Here is a 16,816-nt window from a genome sequence, read left to right on the forward strand (position 1 = left end):
CGTGGGATGCAACCTGAAAATGCTCAACCTGAAGCAAACACAACACGAGGTATGACTGTACTAGCAACTGTAGGGCATCCCGCTTTCATGTTGTCTTCTCCACCCCTCCTCTAGGTGGCAGCACACCTCCAGGCATCACCGCAGCAGCCGTGCCTAGTATCCCATCTCCCATTGGGGTGAATGGTTTCACTGGCCTACCGCCGCAGGCTAACGGGCAGCCTGCCGCAGAAGCCGTGTTTGCCAACGGCATCCACCCTTACCCAGGTAAGACCAACCAGCCTCAAGTTTTATATCCTCCCCAGGTCCATTGTTGGCACTCAGTGCAGCCAGGCATTGGCCAGGGGTCCCAGGGATCAGAAGGACCCACTCACTGGACTGATCTGTCGCCCACTCTCTGACTGCTGGACCCAGTTCCAATCCACAGAAGCTACTGTCAAGACCAGTGGTTCCCAAACATTTTGGAGGCCCCCACCCCCGGTTCCAAAAACTCATCCCCAGTGTCCCCCACCCTACCCTACAAAACAAACATTATTCAGAAGAGCAGCTTGCATGGCCCACTAAGGAAGATAATACCACAATACAGTTTAAAATGGTAAATATTAACTGTACATATGCTCACAATCCAGTTAAAACAAGACTGGTGACTGAGAACAGCCGCATGGACCATATAACACTGGGCCTAAAGGATCTACATTGACTCCCTGTATGTTTCTGAGCACAATTCAAAGTGTTGGTGATGACCTTTAAAGCCCTAAATGGCCTCAGCCCAGTATACCTGAAGGAGCGTCTCTGCCCCCATCGTTAAGTCCTCATTTATCTGGTATGCAGGCTGAGACCCTATCTGCCCACAGACTGTCTTACCAGAGTGGTGCATGCTCTGGTTATCTCTCGCTTGGACTACTGCAATGCGCTCTATATGGGGCTACCTTTGAAGGTGACCCAGAAACTACAACTAATCCAGAATGTGGCAGGTCCACCTGCGAGGGACTTCTGGCGGTTCCCTCACTGCAAGATGTGAAGTTAGAGGGAACTAGGCAGAGGGTCTTCTTGGTAGTGGCACCCACCCTGTGGAATGCCCTCCCATCAGATGCCAAACAGATAAACAACAATTTGACTTTTAAAAGACATTTGAAGGCAGCCCTTCAGCGAAGTTTTTAATGATTGATGTTTCATTTGATTTTATATATGTTGGAAGTCACCCAGAGTGGCTGGGGCAACCCGGTCAGGGAATAAATACTAATATGATGATGGTGGTGGTGGTGATGATGATGGAATAGGATGTCCCCATTTTCACTGGAGAAAGGTTGGAGCGCATGCTGTTGGCTTGATCCAGCAGACTCTTTTTATATTCTTATGAGTGTTTGGGTGGCCACTGGACTAGATGGCCCACTGATGGTCCCACTAGATGGTCCATCTTCTTAGGTCCTTATGTTCTTCTTTGGCCTTCTCAATGTTCAAAATCTTAGTGACCTAAAAAGGCCGACATGGCTGGCCATTTAATGCAGCTCCTCTTCCCCAAACTAACGCTGAACCCCTTGCGAAACCAGCCGAGCACAGCCCCCCAAAGCCAAGGGCCAGTTGCCATTTTCTGCCGGCTCAGCGCTTTCTTCCGGTTATTGCCGTTATTGTTGTGTCTGAATGCCTAATTAATTACAACAGTAAACGCGCACTTCTTTAATCACTGCATCAGCTGTCCTAATCAATCTTCATAATAGGGGATCCGTAGTATGGCACCCATGAATTTTAATCTACATAAATTTCATAGGACCTTTCGCAGGCTTGTTGTACCAAATGATATAATTATGGATATAGATTAGGCTTGGGGAGAGTGATTTAAATTGGATTTAAGCAGAAGGTGAAGCGAGCCCTCCCACTCGCCCGCTTATTTATTTATTTTGATCCTGACCTTGCGGAGCTGGCTCTTAAGGCAAAGTGGTGGCAAAACAGCTTCTCACAAACCACAATGGCTGCCTCTGCTGCTACTGGTAACGCTGAGCAGAGAGGGGTTGACCTGAATCTAGAAGGCAAGGCATCCAGCCAAGAGGTCTTACCCTGCTCACTGCTTTGGGGGAATGGAAAAGCACTTATCAGCAAATATAGCCGTGCAGTTTATGAAGTCGGGAGCCATTTGAGGTACAGAGGCAGCATTAATGCAATCTGCTCTGGGATGTTAAGACTTAGAAGGAAAAAGGCCGCGTTGAATCCAGGTGAAAGGAAGCTTCTTCAGACCAAAGGCCATGCTGCGTCATTGAGAACTTCCTGGATGCAAAGTGGGTCGGTCAACGGATAGGACTTTTACTTTTGTTGTTGTTGTTTAGTTGTTTAGTCGTGTCTGACTCTTCGTGACCCCCTGGACCAGAGCATGCCAGGCACTCCTGTCTTCCACTGCCTCCCACAGTTTGGTCAAACCCATGTTGGTAGCTTCGAGAACACTATCCAACCATCTCATCTTCTGTCGCCCCCTTCTCCTTGCGCCCTCCATCTTTCCCAACATCAGGGTCTTTTCCAGGGAGTCTTCTCTTCTCATGAGGTGGCCAAAGTCTTGGAGCCTCAGCTTCAGGATCTGTCCTTCCAGTGAGCACTCAGGGCTGATTTCCTTCAGAATGGAGAGGTTGGATCTTCTTGCAGTCCATGGGACTCTCAAGAGTCTCCTCCAGCACCAGAATTCAAAAGCATCCATTCTTCGGCCATCAGCCTTCTTTATGGTCCAGCTCTCACTTCCATACATCACTACTGGGAAAACCATAGCTTTATACGGACCTTTGTTGGCAAGGTGATGTCTCTGCTTTTTAAGATGCTGTCTAGGTTTGTCATCGCTTTTTTTTTCCCCAAGAGGCTATATTCCAATCCTGCAAAAGTCTGACGTTGTTATACCTCCCTGCCCCGTCCCACCCACCAAATAAGCAAGATACGTTGTTTGTTTGTTTGTTTGCTTGTTTGCTTGTTTGTTTTCTATCCCGCCTTTTCCTCCAAGTTGCTCAAGGCAGAGATACTTGCCCTCCTCATTTATCTTCACAACAACCCTGTGAAGGAAGCTCAAGGTCACATCCAGTGGGCTTCATGTCTGAATGGGGATTTGAACCCTGGACTCTCAGGTCCCAGTCTATCACTCTAACCACTAGGTCATGCTGAACAAATTCATAGTTCAAGGATGCAGTCTAGTCAGGCATGGGCGGAGTGGGCATGGGCTGACTGTTGCCTTGTGAGGGGTTTGGCCGAGATAGCTTCCCATGGGCCAGATCAAGAGACCTGGGTCTCTAGAACTCAAACCCTGGGTTCTAGAATCAGGTCCAGAAAACTCACAATATAAATATCTAGGGTGCTTGGAGAAGGAAGCGTGAAGTAAGGACTTCAGAGTAGGTATGGGACGTTGCTCGGGCCCTGTTCCTGCCAACCTAGCAGTTCGAAAGCATGTCAAAGTGCAAGTAGATAAATAGGTACCGCTCTGGCGGGAAGGTAAACGGCATTTCCGTGCGCTGCTCTGGTTCGCCAGAAGCAGCTTAGTCTTGCTGGCCACATGACCCGGAAGCTGTACGCCGGCTCCCTCAGCCAGTAAAGCGAGTTGAGCACTGCAACCCCAGAGTCAGTCACGACTGGACCTAATGGTCAGGGGTCCCTTTACCTTTACCTTTACCTTTACCTTATGGGAACTATAGGAGAAAGCCTTTGCAAATAGACTAGGAAGCTTCCAAGGCATGGGCCTGAGCTGCACCACTCTAGCCTGGCACAAGTCATTTTCCTATGCGTCTCTTTAAATCAGCCCTTTCTCCAGAACAATGAGGACTAGGATCTTAACTTTATTCCAAAGGCCTCCATAAGACGGCTAGATCCCTGGTTCAAGGCAGACAGGGCTCCTGCCTCCTGGAGAGCAACAGCCAGCCGGTGGGAAAAAAACCACTGGTCTGTCTCACTAGAAAGCAGCTTCCAGTGCTCCTGTCTTCAGTTGGCTGTCTGAAGAAGAAGGGCAGCTTGAGAACGGAAGGTCTGCTTAGATGCCACCAAGGAGAGGGCTGCCAAGGAAATCCAGGGCTCCTGTTTCTGAAGATGGCTCCCCACCCCTGAGAACATCTAACTATTTTGCCTGGACTCTTTCTTTTTAAACACTGGCCGGTGAAACCCTATAGTACTTGCAGGTTTTCTCAGGGAAAATTGCCTTTGAAATGCTGCTTCTGCCCAGCATTCTGGGTCTCTGTCCCTTTGAGTCACACACATCTCCCTCGATGTCAGCTGATAACTCTATCAGCGCTGTGGGTTTTATGTGGATCATTCCCGGGCGAAGCACTCAACGTCATGCTGACTTTGGTTTTTCTTTTTCTTCCTGGCACCGGGCAGACACTCGGGGAAAGTGACATTAACAGATCTACTTTCTTTGAAGGACTTGGGAGTCGTTCCTCGACTCCTACCTAATGAATAAGTGCTGCCTTCGTTAAATTCATATTTATGGTTGTCGAGGAGGTCATTGGCTTGTTTTATGTCTCCAGGTTTATGGAAGGTTATACGCCATGGTCACACGGTCTCGTGCTGGCCGGGATCGCCTTGCAAAAGAAGCGACTAGCTGAGAGAAGCTTTTTTCCACTGGGATATGGAAATGATGGGATTAAGAGAGAGGCAGACTCCTCTTCTCAGCCAGGTGCCCTGGGAAGGGCCTTTTGCCCTGAGATGACAAGAGAAGTTACTTTGGACATCCGTTTTATCAGCTCGGCTTAGTCTTCCATTTTACGAGCTCAGATCTTGCTTTCTATGTAGCGCGTCAGGCCAGGCAAGGCTCCTTTTTTCTCTGATAGGCTTGCACCGAAGGCTGATTCATACTAGGGCATGTTGGAGGATTGCAACAGAAACAAAAATGGGGGCAGAAATGGCCAATGTTTGCTTATTCTTCCCTTGTCCAGGACGGACACTGAACCTGCAAATGTGACCACTGTTTGCTGCTGTTGCTGCTTGCAGTCCGCAAACGATACAGTGGTACCTCAGGTTAAGAACTTAATTCGTTCCGGAGGTCCTTTCTTAACCTGAAACTATTCTTAACCTGAAGCACCACTTTAGCTAATGGGGCGTCCTGCTGCTGCCACGCCGCTGGAGCACGATTTCTGTTCTCATCCTGAAGCAAAGTTCTTAACCCGAGGTACTATTTCTGGGTTAGCGGAGTCTGTAACCTGAAGCGTCTGTAACTTGAGGTACCACTGTACATACTTATTCCCCCCCCCCATTTGCATTGTGCTTCCTTTGCAATGAAATGAATCGGGTGGAATAATGTAAGCAGGCAGCGAGACAATTAGCAGAGTTTTTGGAGGAAGGCAAACTGCAGCAGAGCAGAAACAGCGTGGCAGCTGTGGCGAGCAGTGCATGAATTCAGCCGCAGCCAAGGCGGAGAGAGGAAGTCAGGCACCCATGGGCACCCACAGCAAAAAAAAATTATGACGTCATTATGACTTGCCATGGTGCACGCCCCTGTTTTACAGAAGCAATGCATCACTTTGCGCAACAGCAGTTTGGGGGCACCCTCTTAGCGTCAACCCTTCCCTAGGATTTGCCAGGTGCCTCTTCTAGGACAAGCAAAGGGTATCCAGGCAAATACTTTTGAGGCTTCTGCTTCCGCTCTGCCTGAGCCCTCGTCTCCAGGTGATGTTCCACTTCCGCAGACAGGAGAGAAGCAATGAGGTGGAGAGCGAAGGGATGAATGGCCCTGATCCCCCTGAGGGGCTGTCTTAAAAAGTACAAAGCCAGGGGGACTGCATAAATGTAAAACCTAGCAGCACCGATAAATACAAATTAAGCTCCTAATAAGAAGTGAAATATTAGGGCCAAGGTGACATTAGGGGGACGAAGGTTCAGCCAAGCTATGCTTTAAATATTTTATTGCTGCACACCCGTGGAAGAGCTCATTCAAGGGATATCTTTTTTGCGAATTTCTCCCTACGCAGGGGAGAAGAGGGCATGCAAAAGGAAGGTCTCAAGCTATTTGGTACACAGGCTGAGACCCTACCTGTCTGCAGACTGTCTCGCCAGAGTGGTGCGTGCTTTAGTTATCTCCCGCTTGGACTACTGCAATGTGTTCTACCTGGGGCTACCTTTGAAGGTGACCCAGAAACTACAACTAATCCAGAATGCGGCAGCTAGACTGGTGACTGGGAGCAGCCGCCGAGACCATATGACACCGGTCTTGAATGACCTACATTGGCTCCCAGTACGTTTTGAGCACAATTCAGTGTTGGTGCTGACCTTTACAGCCCTAAACAGCCTCAGTTCAATATACCTGAAGGAGTGTCTCCACCTCCATCGTTGTGCCCGGACACTGAGGTCCAGTCCCAAGGGCCTTCTGGTAGTTCCCTCACTGCGAGAAGCCAAGTTACAGGGAACCAGGCAGAGGGCCTTCTCAGTAGTGGCACCTGCCCTGTGGAATGCCCTCCCATCAGATGTCAAAGAGAAAAATAACTACCAAACTTTTAGAAGACCTCTGAAGGCAGCCGTGTTTAGGGAAGCTTTTAATGTTTAATAGGTTATTGTATTTTAATGTTTTGTTGGAAGCCGCCCAGAGTGGCTGGGGAAACCCAGCCAGATGGGTGGGGTATAAATAATAAATTATTATTATTATTATTATTATTATTATTATTATTATTATTATTATATTTCAGGTTAATTTGCCTTTTCTCTTTGTGTGCTTGTAGGATGATTATAGAATTGTAGATTTGGAAAGGACCCCCTGGGTCCCTAGCTTGTGATGAAGGAATCCCAGCTAAAGCACCCGTGACAGCCATCCATACTAGCCAAGATGGCTCCGCTCTGCCCCCTGCCCAGCAATGCTACAGGACACAAGTTGCTGGGAACTGCAGGAGGGGAGAGAGTTCTTGCGCCCGGGTCCTGCTTGCGGGTTTCGTATTGGGGTATCTGGTCGGCCCCTGCAGGTGTTGGGATGCTTCCAAGGAAACGGGGGCAATTGGCAGGCCCCCAGCTGGCTCCAGCCCACCGGCCAGTAACCGGGCGATCTCCAGTCCTTGGATCAGCATGTAACTGCGACTTGAGTTTCAGAAGCCTTCAGAAGCTGAGCACGCAAGCCAGCAGAGTACAAAAACTCTTCGCAACAGAAGAGCCGATAGAGGCTGTTTAAAGCATATTTGTAAGCAGTTTATTCACCATAGGTGAATAAAGGGACCCCTGACCATTAGGTCCAGTCGTGACCGACACTGGGGTTGCGGCGCTCATCTCGCTTTATTGGCCGAGGGAGACGCCGTACAGCTTCCAGGTCATGTGGCCTGCATGACTAAGCCACTTCTGGCAAACCAGAGCAGTGCACGGAAATGCTGTTTACCTTCCCGCTGGAGCGGTACCTATTTATCTACTTGCACTTTGACGTGCTTTCGAAGTGCTAGGTTGGCAGGAGCAGGGCCCGAGCAACGGGAGCTCACCCCGTCGCGGGGATTCGAACCGCCGACCTTCTGATTGTCAAGTCCTAGGCTCTGTGGTTTAACCCACAGCGCCACCCGCGTCCCTTGTAAAGCATATTTACAAGCAGTTTATTCAGCATACATCAGGACAAAGAAAGCATGTCTGCTCTCCTTCATGTCCAAAGTAAGAAGCAGGAAGCAATAGCTATATATAAACGGAAGTTCCCAGCAAGCTGTGCTGGAGTGTAAACAGACAGATGACATACAACAATCCACACACGTCTGTTATTAAGGTGGAATGGAAGATCTTAACAGGATGCTGGACTAGTTGGGCCATTGGGCTGACCCAGGAGGTGCTTCCAGTGCTCGTGAGCTTACCTTCATTACCCTTTAACCCTCCTCTTTCTCTCTCTCTTGTGTCTTCACAGCACAGAGTCCCACCGCAGCCGACCCTTTGCAGCAAGCCTACGCCGGAGTGCAGCAATATGCAGGTCGTTAGTATTAACACTTTCCCCCAATAAACCTTTCACTTCTCTGATGCTCGATGCATTTGGGGGCTCTTCATAACTGGCACAGCGCGCCTGTGCTTTGTATTATTTTTGAATCCCAATGAGACCGTGAAGCGACACCCAAGGGAGAATGCTTTTGTTGAATAGTTGCATTTTTGCCCTGCCTTTCTGTAACAAGCGCCCAAAGGGTGCTTTCAGACTGTCGATATGATAATCTTTATTGTCATTGTCCCATACAGAACAACAAAATTAAAAAAATCTACATCAGACATTTAAAAACCCACAAGCCTGCTATCCCAGCTATAGCCCCTAAAAACTCTGATACCCCATAACTGAATACAATATACTCACATAAAGACTACCTTACACTGCGTGTAAAACCAAAATCGCATTTGGATAGAAACTGTTTCTCAGGCGGCTAGTCGCTGTTTTCAGGTGGAATTCAACCAAGTTCCAGCAAACTTGGGTTGCACAGTTGTAGTTGATTGGGAAGTTCTGCACAAGAAACTCGCTCCCCCTCCCCCCCCCAAAAAAATCTGACTTTCTGCAGTAAAGAAAACGAGAAATGCTCATTCAATAGCCATCCTTGTCTAACCTCCCTGCAAACAAATCAGGATCTGGGCTCAATAAACAGGTCATCTGGAATAAAACTTGCCATATGGCCAAGCCACGGAACAGAATAACCAGGAATACAAGAAAGCCATACAAAAATCAGATAAGTTCTATTAAGAAGTTCAAACTGAAACTCATAATTAAGTTTACAGATTGAAACACAGGGCAGCAAAGGAAATGTTCTTCATTTGAAATAAGTCCTTTATTCAAGGGCACCAAAACCCCACTGATTATAGCAGATAAGCCCCTATTTTTTAGAAGACATTCAAATCAAGGTTGTAGGTATTTCATCATCATCATCATCATCATCATCATCATCATTATTATTATTATTATTATTACATTTATTTATATCCTGCCTTTTACCCTTACTAGGACTCAAGGCGGCTTACAGATAAAACAGAAACAGCTAAAACAATTGAACTTTAATAAAAATATATGCATATGATCTATTGAAACATACAGATAATTACAATAAAAAAGCACAGCAGCATCCTTTCCCTTAAAAAGTCAGTTGCCAAATGCCTGTTGGAACAAGAAAGAAAGAACCAGAAAAAAGAGGGGGCAGAATTTAGTGTCAGGCACAAAATACATCATCCTGAGAATCTCAGCTCTCATTTTTTAAAAATCCAAATTTCTAGTCCACATGGCAGGAAGATGGAATGCAGTGATATCTTGTAGAATCTCCGAAAGGAGAAGTGAATAATAAGATTCCCAGGGGAACGGGTTTCTGTGTCCTATGCAGCAACCTGTCCCTTCACTTAATTAGCAGCATCAATTAAGAAAAATAAGAAATGTATGCAATTTTGCTTGGTGTGCACAATTTAGATGGGTAATGAAAATCCCCTTTTCTCACACTGCAGAGCTCAAATTACCTTAGCACACAGAGCAAAGTACTTGCAGATTGAATGGATACTGGAAGTCCTTTGCTCCCAAACTTTCGGAGCATTTTTTGTCTTGGGTAGAGAGGGGGATAGAGGATCACACAGGTTCCCATGTGCAGAAGAAGCACAGGGATCGAAAAAGAGACATTAATCTGAAAAGGCAAGGGGAGGGGCATGCCGTGAGATATTATTTATTCATCTAAAAGATGATCGTGAATCAGACTAGAATACATCAGGGCTCTCCCGTCCATCTCCCAGGAGCCGCCAACTGGTCAACACAGAGTCCTCATTGGTTTCAGCCACTGTGGTGTAAGGAGTCCTGTCGAGCAGAGGTGGCAGAAGGGAGATCTGGATCTGCCAGTCGATATCTCGGTGATCTGCACTAGATCCAGACAATTCCGATTCCCAGTTGTTTTAACAGTAGGAACAACCAAGTGACTTTTCTCACCCAAAAATGAATTGGGCTGCTAAAGGAAGGAACAGTGGTGTAGCATGGGTTGCCAGAGCCCCGGAGCAAGGAAAGTATTATGTCCCCTAAGGCAAGTATTGCTCCCTCAACTGGTACCTCCATGTGGCACTCCTGCTGCCGCCAGACAGAGCTATAGAGAAGTAGCAGTACCTCTGCGCATGCATCCTCAGGATGGATCGGTGCCACTGCTGTGAGTCTTGCCATCCACTTGTCTCTCCCACTGCTGGGGACCCCTGTGCAGCCAAAGGATGCAAGGGCCCGAACTCTCCCAGCTCCAGCCCAGAGTGCTGCTCAGGTGAGGCAGGTGGGAGGGACAGGGAGTGCCTCCAGTCAGAGTGGCAGCTGCAGAGGCACACCTCCAAAAAAAATTGCACCCGAGGCAATTGCCCCGGTAGCCCACCTTTTCCCCACACCTGCTATGCCACTGGGAAGGATGCTAACCATAAACAGACTTCTGTAGAAAACAGAAGCTGTGAGCTCAGTTTTGTTCAGGCAGGGAGAAGTACCTGGGCTCAGCATATGCTCAGAGGCACTGTTCTTTTTCTTCTGTGCCTTTTGCAACTGGCTCTAATTGGTAGGACATGGAGTTCCAGTAAATTAAATTTTTTCAGAAAGCAGATACAACAAGCTTGACATTTTCCCACCTCTGGTCTGGAGCACTGCAGAGCACAGCAAAGCCCTCTAGCAAATAAAATCAAGAACAGGGAAGTGTGGCAAATGACTAAGAGCAGGTGAAGGAGAAGGCAACCCAGGGAGTCAAAGTTAGGCAGCAGCTCAGATTCAGGGTAACAAATTTCTCTGCCAAGCACTCGTGCGAAAAGGGTTGGAAGGACATTCTTCCCTGAAATGCAAAATGCAGGGTGCTTTGACAATAGGATGCTTTCATATGTTTTAGTCGTGGTACATTTCCACTGGAATTTTCTCAGACTTTTAATATCAGTGCTTAGTCTCCCTCCATGGATAACACAACCTGTCTGTTGCTACAACCAATTGGTTTACTTCCTATGGTTCAAAGACTGACCATCGACTCCTGCCAAGGAATGCTTTGGTGTGTGAATCTGGGAAGTTCAGTTTCATTCTCCATAAAAGACCAGTTCCCGGTGTCTTAGTTTCTGCCCCTTATTGCTTGCAAGATTTGACAGACTGACCTGGTTCAGACCTTGCAGTTCTCAATAACCCCCCTGGGAAAGCAGATTTGGCCTTCGTAGGGTCCCAAGGTGTCGTGATTTCGGAATTGATGTGTCGTGCTATGGCGTGACCTTTAAAATAGTTGTCCGTGGTGCCATTGCCTCCTGTTGCCATGCAAGCAGATAACTGGTTTCCACCACACACGGAAGTCCATCAGAGACTTGAGATATCAGCCTCCAGCCCATGAAAGCTTATGTCATGATAAATGTGTTCGTCTTTCAAGGTACCGTGACAGGAGGCAGTGATGGCCACCAACCCAGATGGCTTTAAGAGCGGATGAGACAAATTTATGGAAGAGAAGGCTATTGATAGCAATGAGTCATGGCAGCTATGCTCTGCTTCCACAGCTGAAGCCAACAGTGCTTCTGAATATTGGGCTGGAAACCACAGGAGGGAAGAGGCTTCCTGTCCTTATTCTAGGTTTCACACAGGCATCTGGTTGGCCACTGTGGGAACAGAGTGCTGGACTAAGTGGCCCATTGGCCTGATCCAGAGGGCTGTTCTGATGTTCTTCCCACAAGAGACTTCCTTGGATTTGCTGCAACAGAGTAACACAGCTACCCCCTCCACAACTCTTTCCCTTGTGTTATTGAGTATCCATGGACCCCTGCTCAGGGCCACACCAGCTTACCTGCAACCAAGTTGCACCATGAGGTTCTCCAGAACATTCACTGGGCCTTCAAGGTTGCCTCCCTTCGTCTATGCAAATGGCTTGTGGCTCTCTCATTTGTGATGCATTTCCAGTGTGATCCTCAGAGCTGCACAACTGGAGGCAGGATACAGACAGGCCCATTGCAGGCACGCTCATCATTTTAATGACGGCGTTAAATTGCATTGGTGAGTGAGTGGGCCATCATAGCTCAAGCATGGCATATCCGACTCTTGCAGCTTTTCCAAGCCAATGACACTCGAGAGTCAGTTCACACACTCGGTGTTGAGGAACCAAGTGATGGCATTCATGTGTGCACTTAACCCAGTTCTGAAGAACACCAAGAGCTCTTAAGCAAAAGAAGGCCAGCCAGTTTTCAAGAACTCAAGTTATTCTGGGTTCATGTTATAATGTGCCACCTTACGGCCTGACAAGGTTTAATTCTTGGTTGGGGATGATTGTCGGGGGTGAAGATCTGCTTCTGCAATGGTCCTGAAACCTTCCTTCCTTTCTTCTCTCCCCCTCTTTCCCCTATAGCTGCTTACCCTGCTGCATATGGCCAGATTAGCCAAGCCTTCCCACAGCCGCCTCCCATGATCCCACAGCAACAGAGAGAAGGTGAGTCTTTGGGATACTGTCTTGACCACGGGCAATTCTTTCTGTAGCTTCAGGAAGAAACACTGCGTAGCCAGCCACCACTTCTGGAAAACACACTACCTTGCGATGTCATGCACATACTTCAAGAAGAGGTCACTATCTAGGTATCATAACATAAGGAAATTCCTGCCAGAGGGCTCCAGAGCTGCTATTTTGATGCCACTATGAAAACTCCTATGAAAGAAGCCACAAAAAATATTTACTGAAGAGTGAGACCTGTGTAGGTTCCTCAATTCTCAGTTCTTCGTGGCTGCACCTCACCAGAGGCTCACCAGCTTCCCAAACCTTTTGAGTCACATCCTAATAAATTGAAGATATGCTACTACTTCAATGTGAGCCCAAGTTTTGCTTTATTTGCTGGTCCATTTTTGGTAGCTGCTGTTTCCTGGAGGAAATGATAAAAGAGTAGGAAAGGTGGTAAGATTTTGCACCTAGAGTCTCCTCAGATATCAGCCTCTAGAGGGCAGCATAATTTGCCTCGAAAGGCCCAGTGTTGACCATAGAGTGTTACACGGTAGCTGGTTAGTTAAAAGGTGAATACAGTACCAATAACTGCACAATACTAATTACAATATTACAATGCTAATTACAAAAGGCACCAAACTGTGCAAATACGTACAGTTTAACAACTATAAGAACAGCCATAACAGAGAAGCTAACCACATCAAAACAAAAATTAAAACCAATTTAGCCAGCTATCAGTGTAAATTGATAGCTGTATGATACATATATGCCCTGATGTATCAAACATTTGAAAATGGTATAAAATATAGGGGTGGAAATTGAATATATTACTATTGGTCATGACTATATCACCTTAAAAAAACCAACGCCAATTGCATTATTTACAGGAATTAACTCATCTTCAAATTCACACTTTTGGCCAAGCCATTAACCATCCATCTTTACAAATGGGAAACTGAGACAGAGAGAAAGAAATTACCAGTAGCCAAAGGGTATCTAAGGAATTCATATGGACTCCAACCTGTATCCACCACTTTTTCTCTCGCCTACATTATTTGGATAATCAGGGTGAATATGAATATATTGCACCATGTGATTAGCCTCTTAATCAGTCTTGTGGAAAGTACGTCGCGTGAAGTCATGGGGCATTGGCCCAAGTCATTTCCCCCTCAACCTCCCACAGCCCCCCATTTCCTGGGGAGGGAAACACTCCTTGTAGTGTGGAACTCCCATGCTTGAGTCACCTACAGGAACCCTGGATTTGACCAAGGGAAATGTCCGTCTCCCAGGATGAGAGGTTGGGAGGAGAAACAAAACATGTTGGGTGAGAGCTGAGAGGGGCTACTATGTTCTATAGGTTTTAAGGGCTAGGAACCTTTAAGTGAGGTTAAAAAAAAAGTTATTTTTAACTTTTTGTAGCTGCTTTTTTTATTTACATTAGTTTTCTAAATCTTATTGTATAATGAAAAAAGGTTAATTTTTTAAAGGTATCATTGAAGTCGTTTTTTAAAAGGTAGTATACAAGCATATAAAAATAAATAAAAACACAGGAATTTGGGGAATTCCAACAGGGTCTGACCATATGGGTAAGGCAAAGCCCTGGGCAGAGATATATGTGGGGCTACCTTTGAAAGTGACTTGGAAACTACAACTAATCCAGAAAGGGACAGCTAGACTGGTGACTGGGAGCAGCCGCTGGGACCATATAAGATTGGTCCTAAAGGATCTACACTGGTTCCCAGTACATTTCTGAGCACAAGTCAAAGGTGCTGACCTTTAAAGCCCTAAATGGCCCCATATACATGAAGGAGCGTCTCCACCCCCATCGTTCAGCCCGGACACTGAGGTCCAGCTCTGAGGACCTTCTGGCGATTCCCTCACTGCGAGAAGTGAAGTTACAGGGAACCCATCAGAGGGCCTTTTTGGTAGTGGCGCCCACGCTATGGAACGCCCTCCTATCAGATGTCAAGGAAACAGAGAACTATCAGAAAGTTTTTAATGTTTAATTATGTTTTTATATATGTTGGAAGTCGCCCAGAGTGGCTGGGGCAACCCAGGCTTCATCTACACAGTTATCTTTTAAAAAAAAACACTCTGAAAATGCTCCGGAGGGGGGAATCGTTTTAAAGCTCCCAATAGAAAATTTTCATAGAGTACCGATTTCAGCTCTACAGTGCCATCTGGTGTCACAGAATTATAACGCATTTATAACGTTTTATTTTCACTTATGTAGCTGAGTCCCCAGTCAGATGGGAGGGAAACTTATTATTATTATTATTATTATTATTATTATTATTATTATTATTTGTTTATGAGACTTCTGTAGCAACTGATGGTGCAGAATGGGGCCTTCCATAGCACAGTGGCAAAAGTGAAAAGAGCTCATTTTAACGTCGCTGCACAGTGATATTCTGCAAGGTGCGGAATAGAATTCCCCGACATGATCTAAAGGGTTTTGCAGGGTCTCTACGGGGGCAGGTGTGTTTTTCCCCAGGTCACCTGGTCCTGAATTGTTCAGCACCAAGACCCTGAACCCTGCCCAGCAGCTGATCTCGACATGATGTCAACGTTTCCACCTTGCATCTTGGAGCGGCGATGCTCTGGCTCCCCTTTTGAGTGCTCAGGTTCTCCAAGTCACTTAGCTAAGCGGCAGGGTCTTGGGGGCCTCATTAGTCCATTAGCCTGGCCCGCTGACCCCAGCCCTGCTCCCCCATGTTGGCATAAATGCCGAGGCAACCTCACGGTCCCGGAGGAGCCTCGCGCCTTGTAGCGGGTCGGCCGTTCCTTTTAGCAACGTAGTGGGGGAAAATTGTGCTTAGCAAGTCTTCATCAGGGCTTCATTTTCCATTAATCCAAAAAGAAAATGTGGAGAGGGAAAGTGCCTTCAATCATGCCAAGGCCCGGGAATTTTAATGAGCTTTAAATGGGCATCTGTCAGAATCCTGACTCGGCGGAACTACCCCTGCCAGCCGAGGGGATGAGTAATGGCCAATAAAAAGCAGGGGGAAGCACCTTCGTGAACTCCTCTCTCTAACAGGAAAGGCAAAGTTGTAATTTGCTGTGTTATGACACTATAATTATGCCCTGATGAAGAAAGCGAGAACATTAAAAATCCTTCTCTTCTACATGGTACACCCCTGTTCCCTCCTTTCTCTCTCTCTCCCCGCTGACCCCCAGCTGACGGGGAAGAAATGGTTTAACCCTTGATCCACTTGATTGTGATGATTCCAGATAAGGCATTAGGAAGGGTGGGGGGGAGAGTTTCACACACAAAATAATAATAATAATAATAATAATAATAATAATAATAATAATAATTCTGCATCAGATTCCATACCTGTCAACAATTCTCCAGTGAAAAAGGGATGTTCTATTCCATCATCATAATTATTATAATTTTATTATGTATACCCCACCCATCTGACTGGGTTGCTCCAGCCGCTCTGGGCAGCATCCAACATATATAAATACAGTGGTACCTTGGTTGTCAAACTTAATCCGTTCCAGGAGTCCATTCATCTCCCGGAACTGTTCAGAAACCAAGGCACAGCTTCCAATTGGCTGCAAGAGCTTCGTGCACTCAGTAAGTAGATCCTGCACCTACTGGATCAGGTCAATGGCCCTTCTAGTCCAACATCCTGTTATCATACTGCAGGCATAGGCAAACTCGGCCCTCCAGATGTTTTCGGACTACAATTCCCATCATCCCTGACCACTGGTCCTGTTAGCTAGGGATCATGGGAGTTGTAGTCTCAAAATATCTAGAGGCGTGAATTAGCCTATGCCTGTCATACTGGCCAAACAGATGCCTGTGGGAACCCCATAAGCTGGAAACAAAAGCTCTCTCCCTTCCTGTGGTTTCCACAAACTGAGAGCACAGCCGTCCTGGCTAATAATAGTAATAATAATAATAATAATAATAATAATAATAATAATAATAATTTATTTGTACCTCGCCAGCCGCTCTGGGCGGCTTACAGCAAGGATTAAAAATACATCAAAATGTCACACATTAAAAACTTCCCTGAACAATAGCCATTGATAGCCTTCTCCTCTGTGAATTTGTCCAATATTCCTTTAAAGCCATTCAGCCATTCATGTGACTTCCATAATTTAACTATTGAAGTGCTGTCTTTTATCTGTCCTGAGGCTTCCAAGCTTCAGCCCCCTTGGACATCCACAAGTTCTAGTGCTATGAGAGAGCTGGAAAACCTTTTATCCATCCACTTTTCCCATGCCATAAATAAATTTATGAACTTCTATCATGTCACCACTTACTTACCTTTTTTTTCTAAACTAACAAACCAGTTTCAGGGATCTGTTTCTCAGCCTTTCCACATCAACTAGGGAGGAGGGGAGTGATGCGCTCACCTCCCCCACCCTCCAGGAGGCAGTGATGATCACCAACTTAGATGGCAAGTAGGCACTGGGGATGGGCTATTGATGGCCACTTGCCATGTTCTGCCTCCACAGTTGGAGGCAGCAATATTTATTTATACATA

The 16,816-nt window shown here is 46.5% G+C and overlaps 1 protein-coding gene across 1 annotated transcript in view; it reads left to right on the forward strand.

Annotated features, from left to right (window-relative positions):
- Positions 1 to 16,816, forward strand: part of LOC309352307 (CUGBP Elav-like family member 4) — a gene marked incomplete at its 5' end in the record, with an annotated part of 63,384 nt that overhangs the window by 3,532 nt on the left and 43,036 nt on the right. The window contains 3 exons of the mRNA XM_081880667.1: positions 115 to 264; positions 7,811 to 7,876; positions 12,231 to 12,311. Of these exons, the coding sequence (XP_081736793.1) occupies positions 115 to 264; positions 7,811 to 7,876; positions 12,231 to 12,311 (297 nt within the window). The remainder of the gene's footprint in view (positions 1 to 114; positions 265 to 7,810; positions 7,877 to 12,230; positions 12,312 to 16,816) is intronic.

This window comes from Podarcis erhardii, assembly GCF_964252035.2.
Source record: "Podarcis erhardii genome assembly, chromosome: 11".
Lineage (NCBI taxonomy): Eukaryota > Metazoa > Chordata > Lepidosauria > Squamata > Lacertidae > Podarcis > Podarcis erhardii.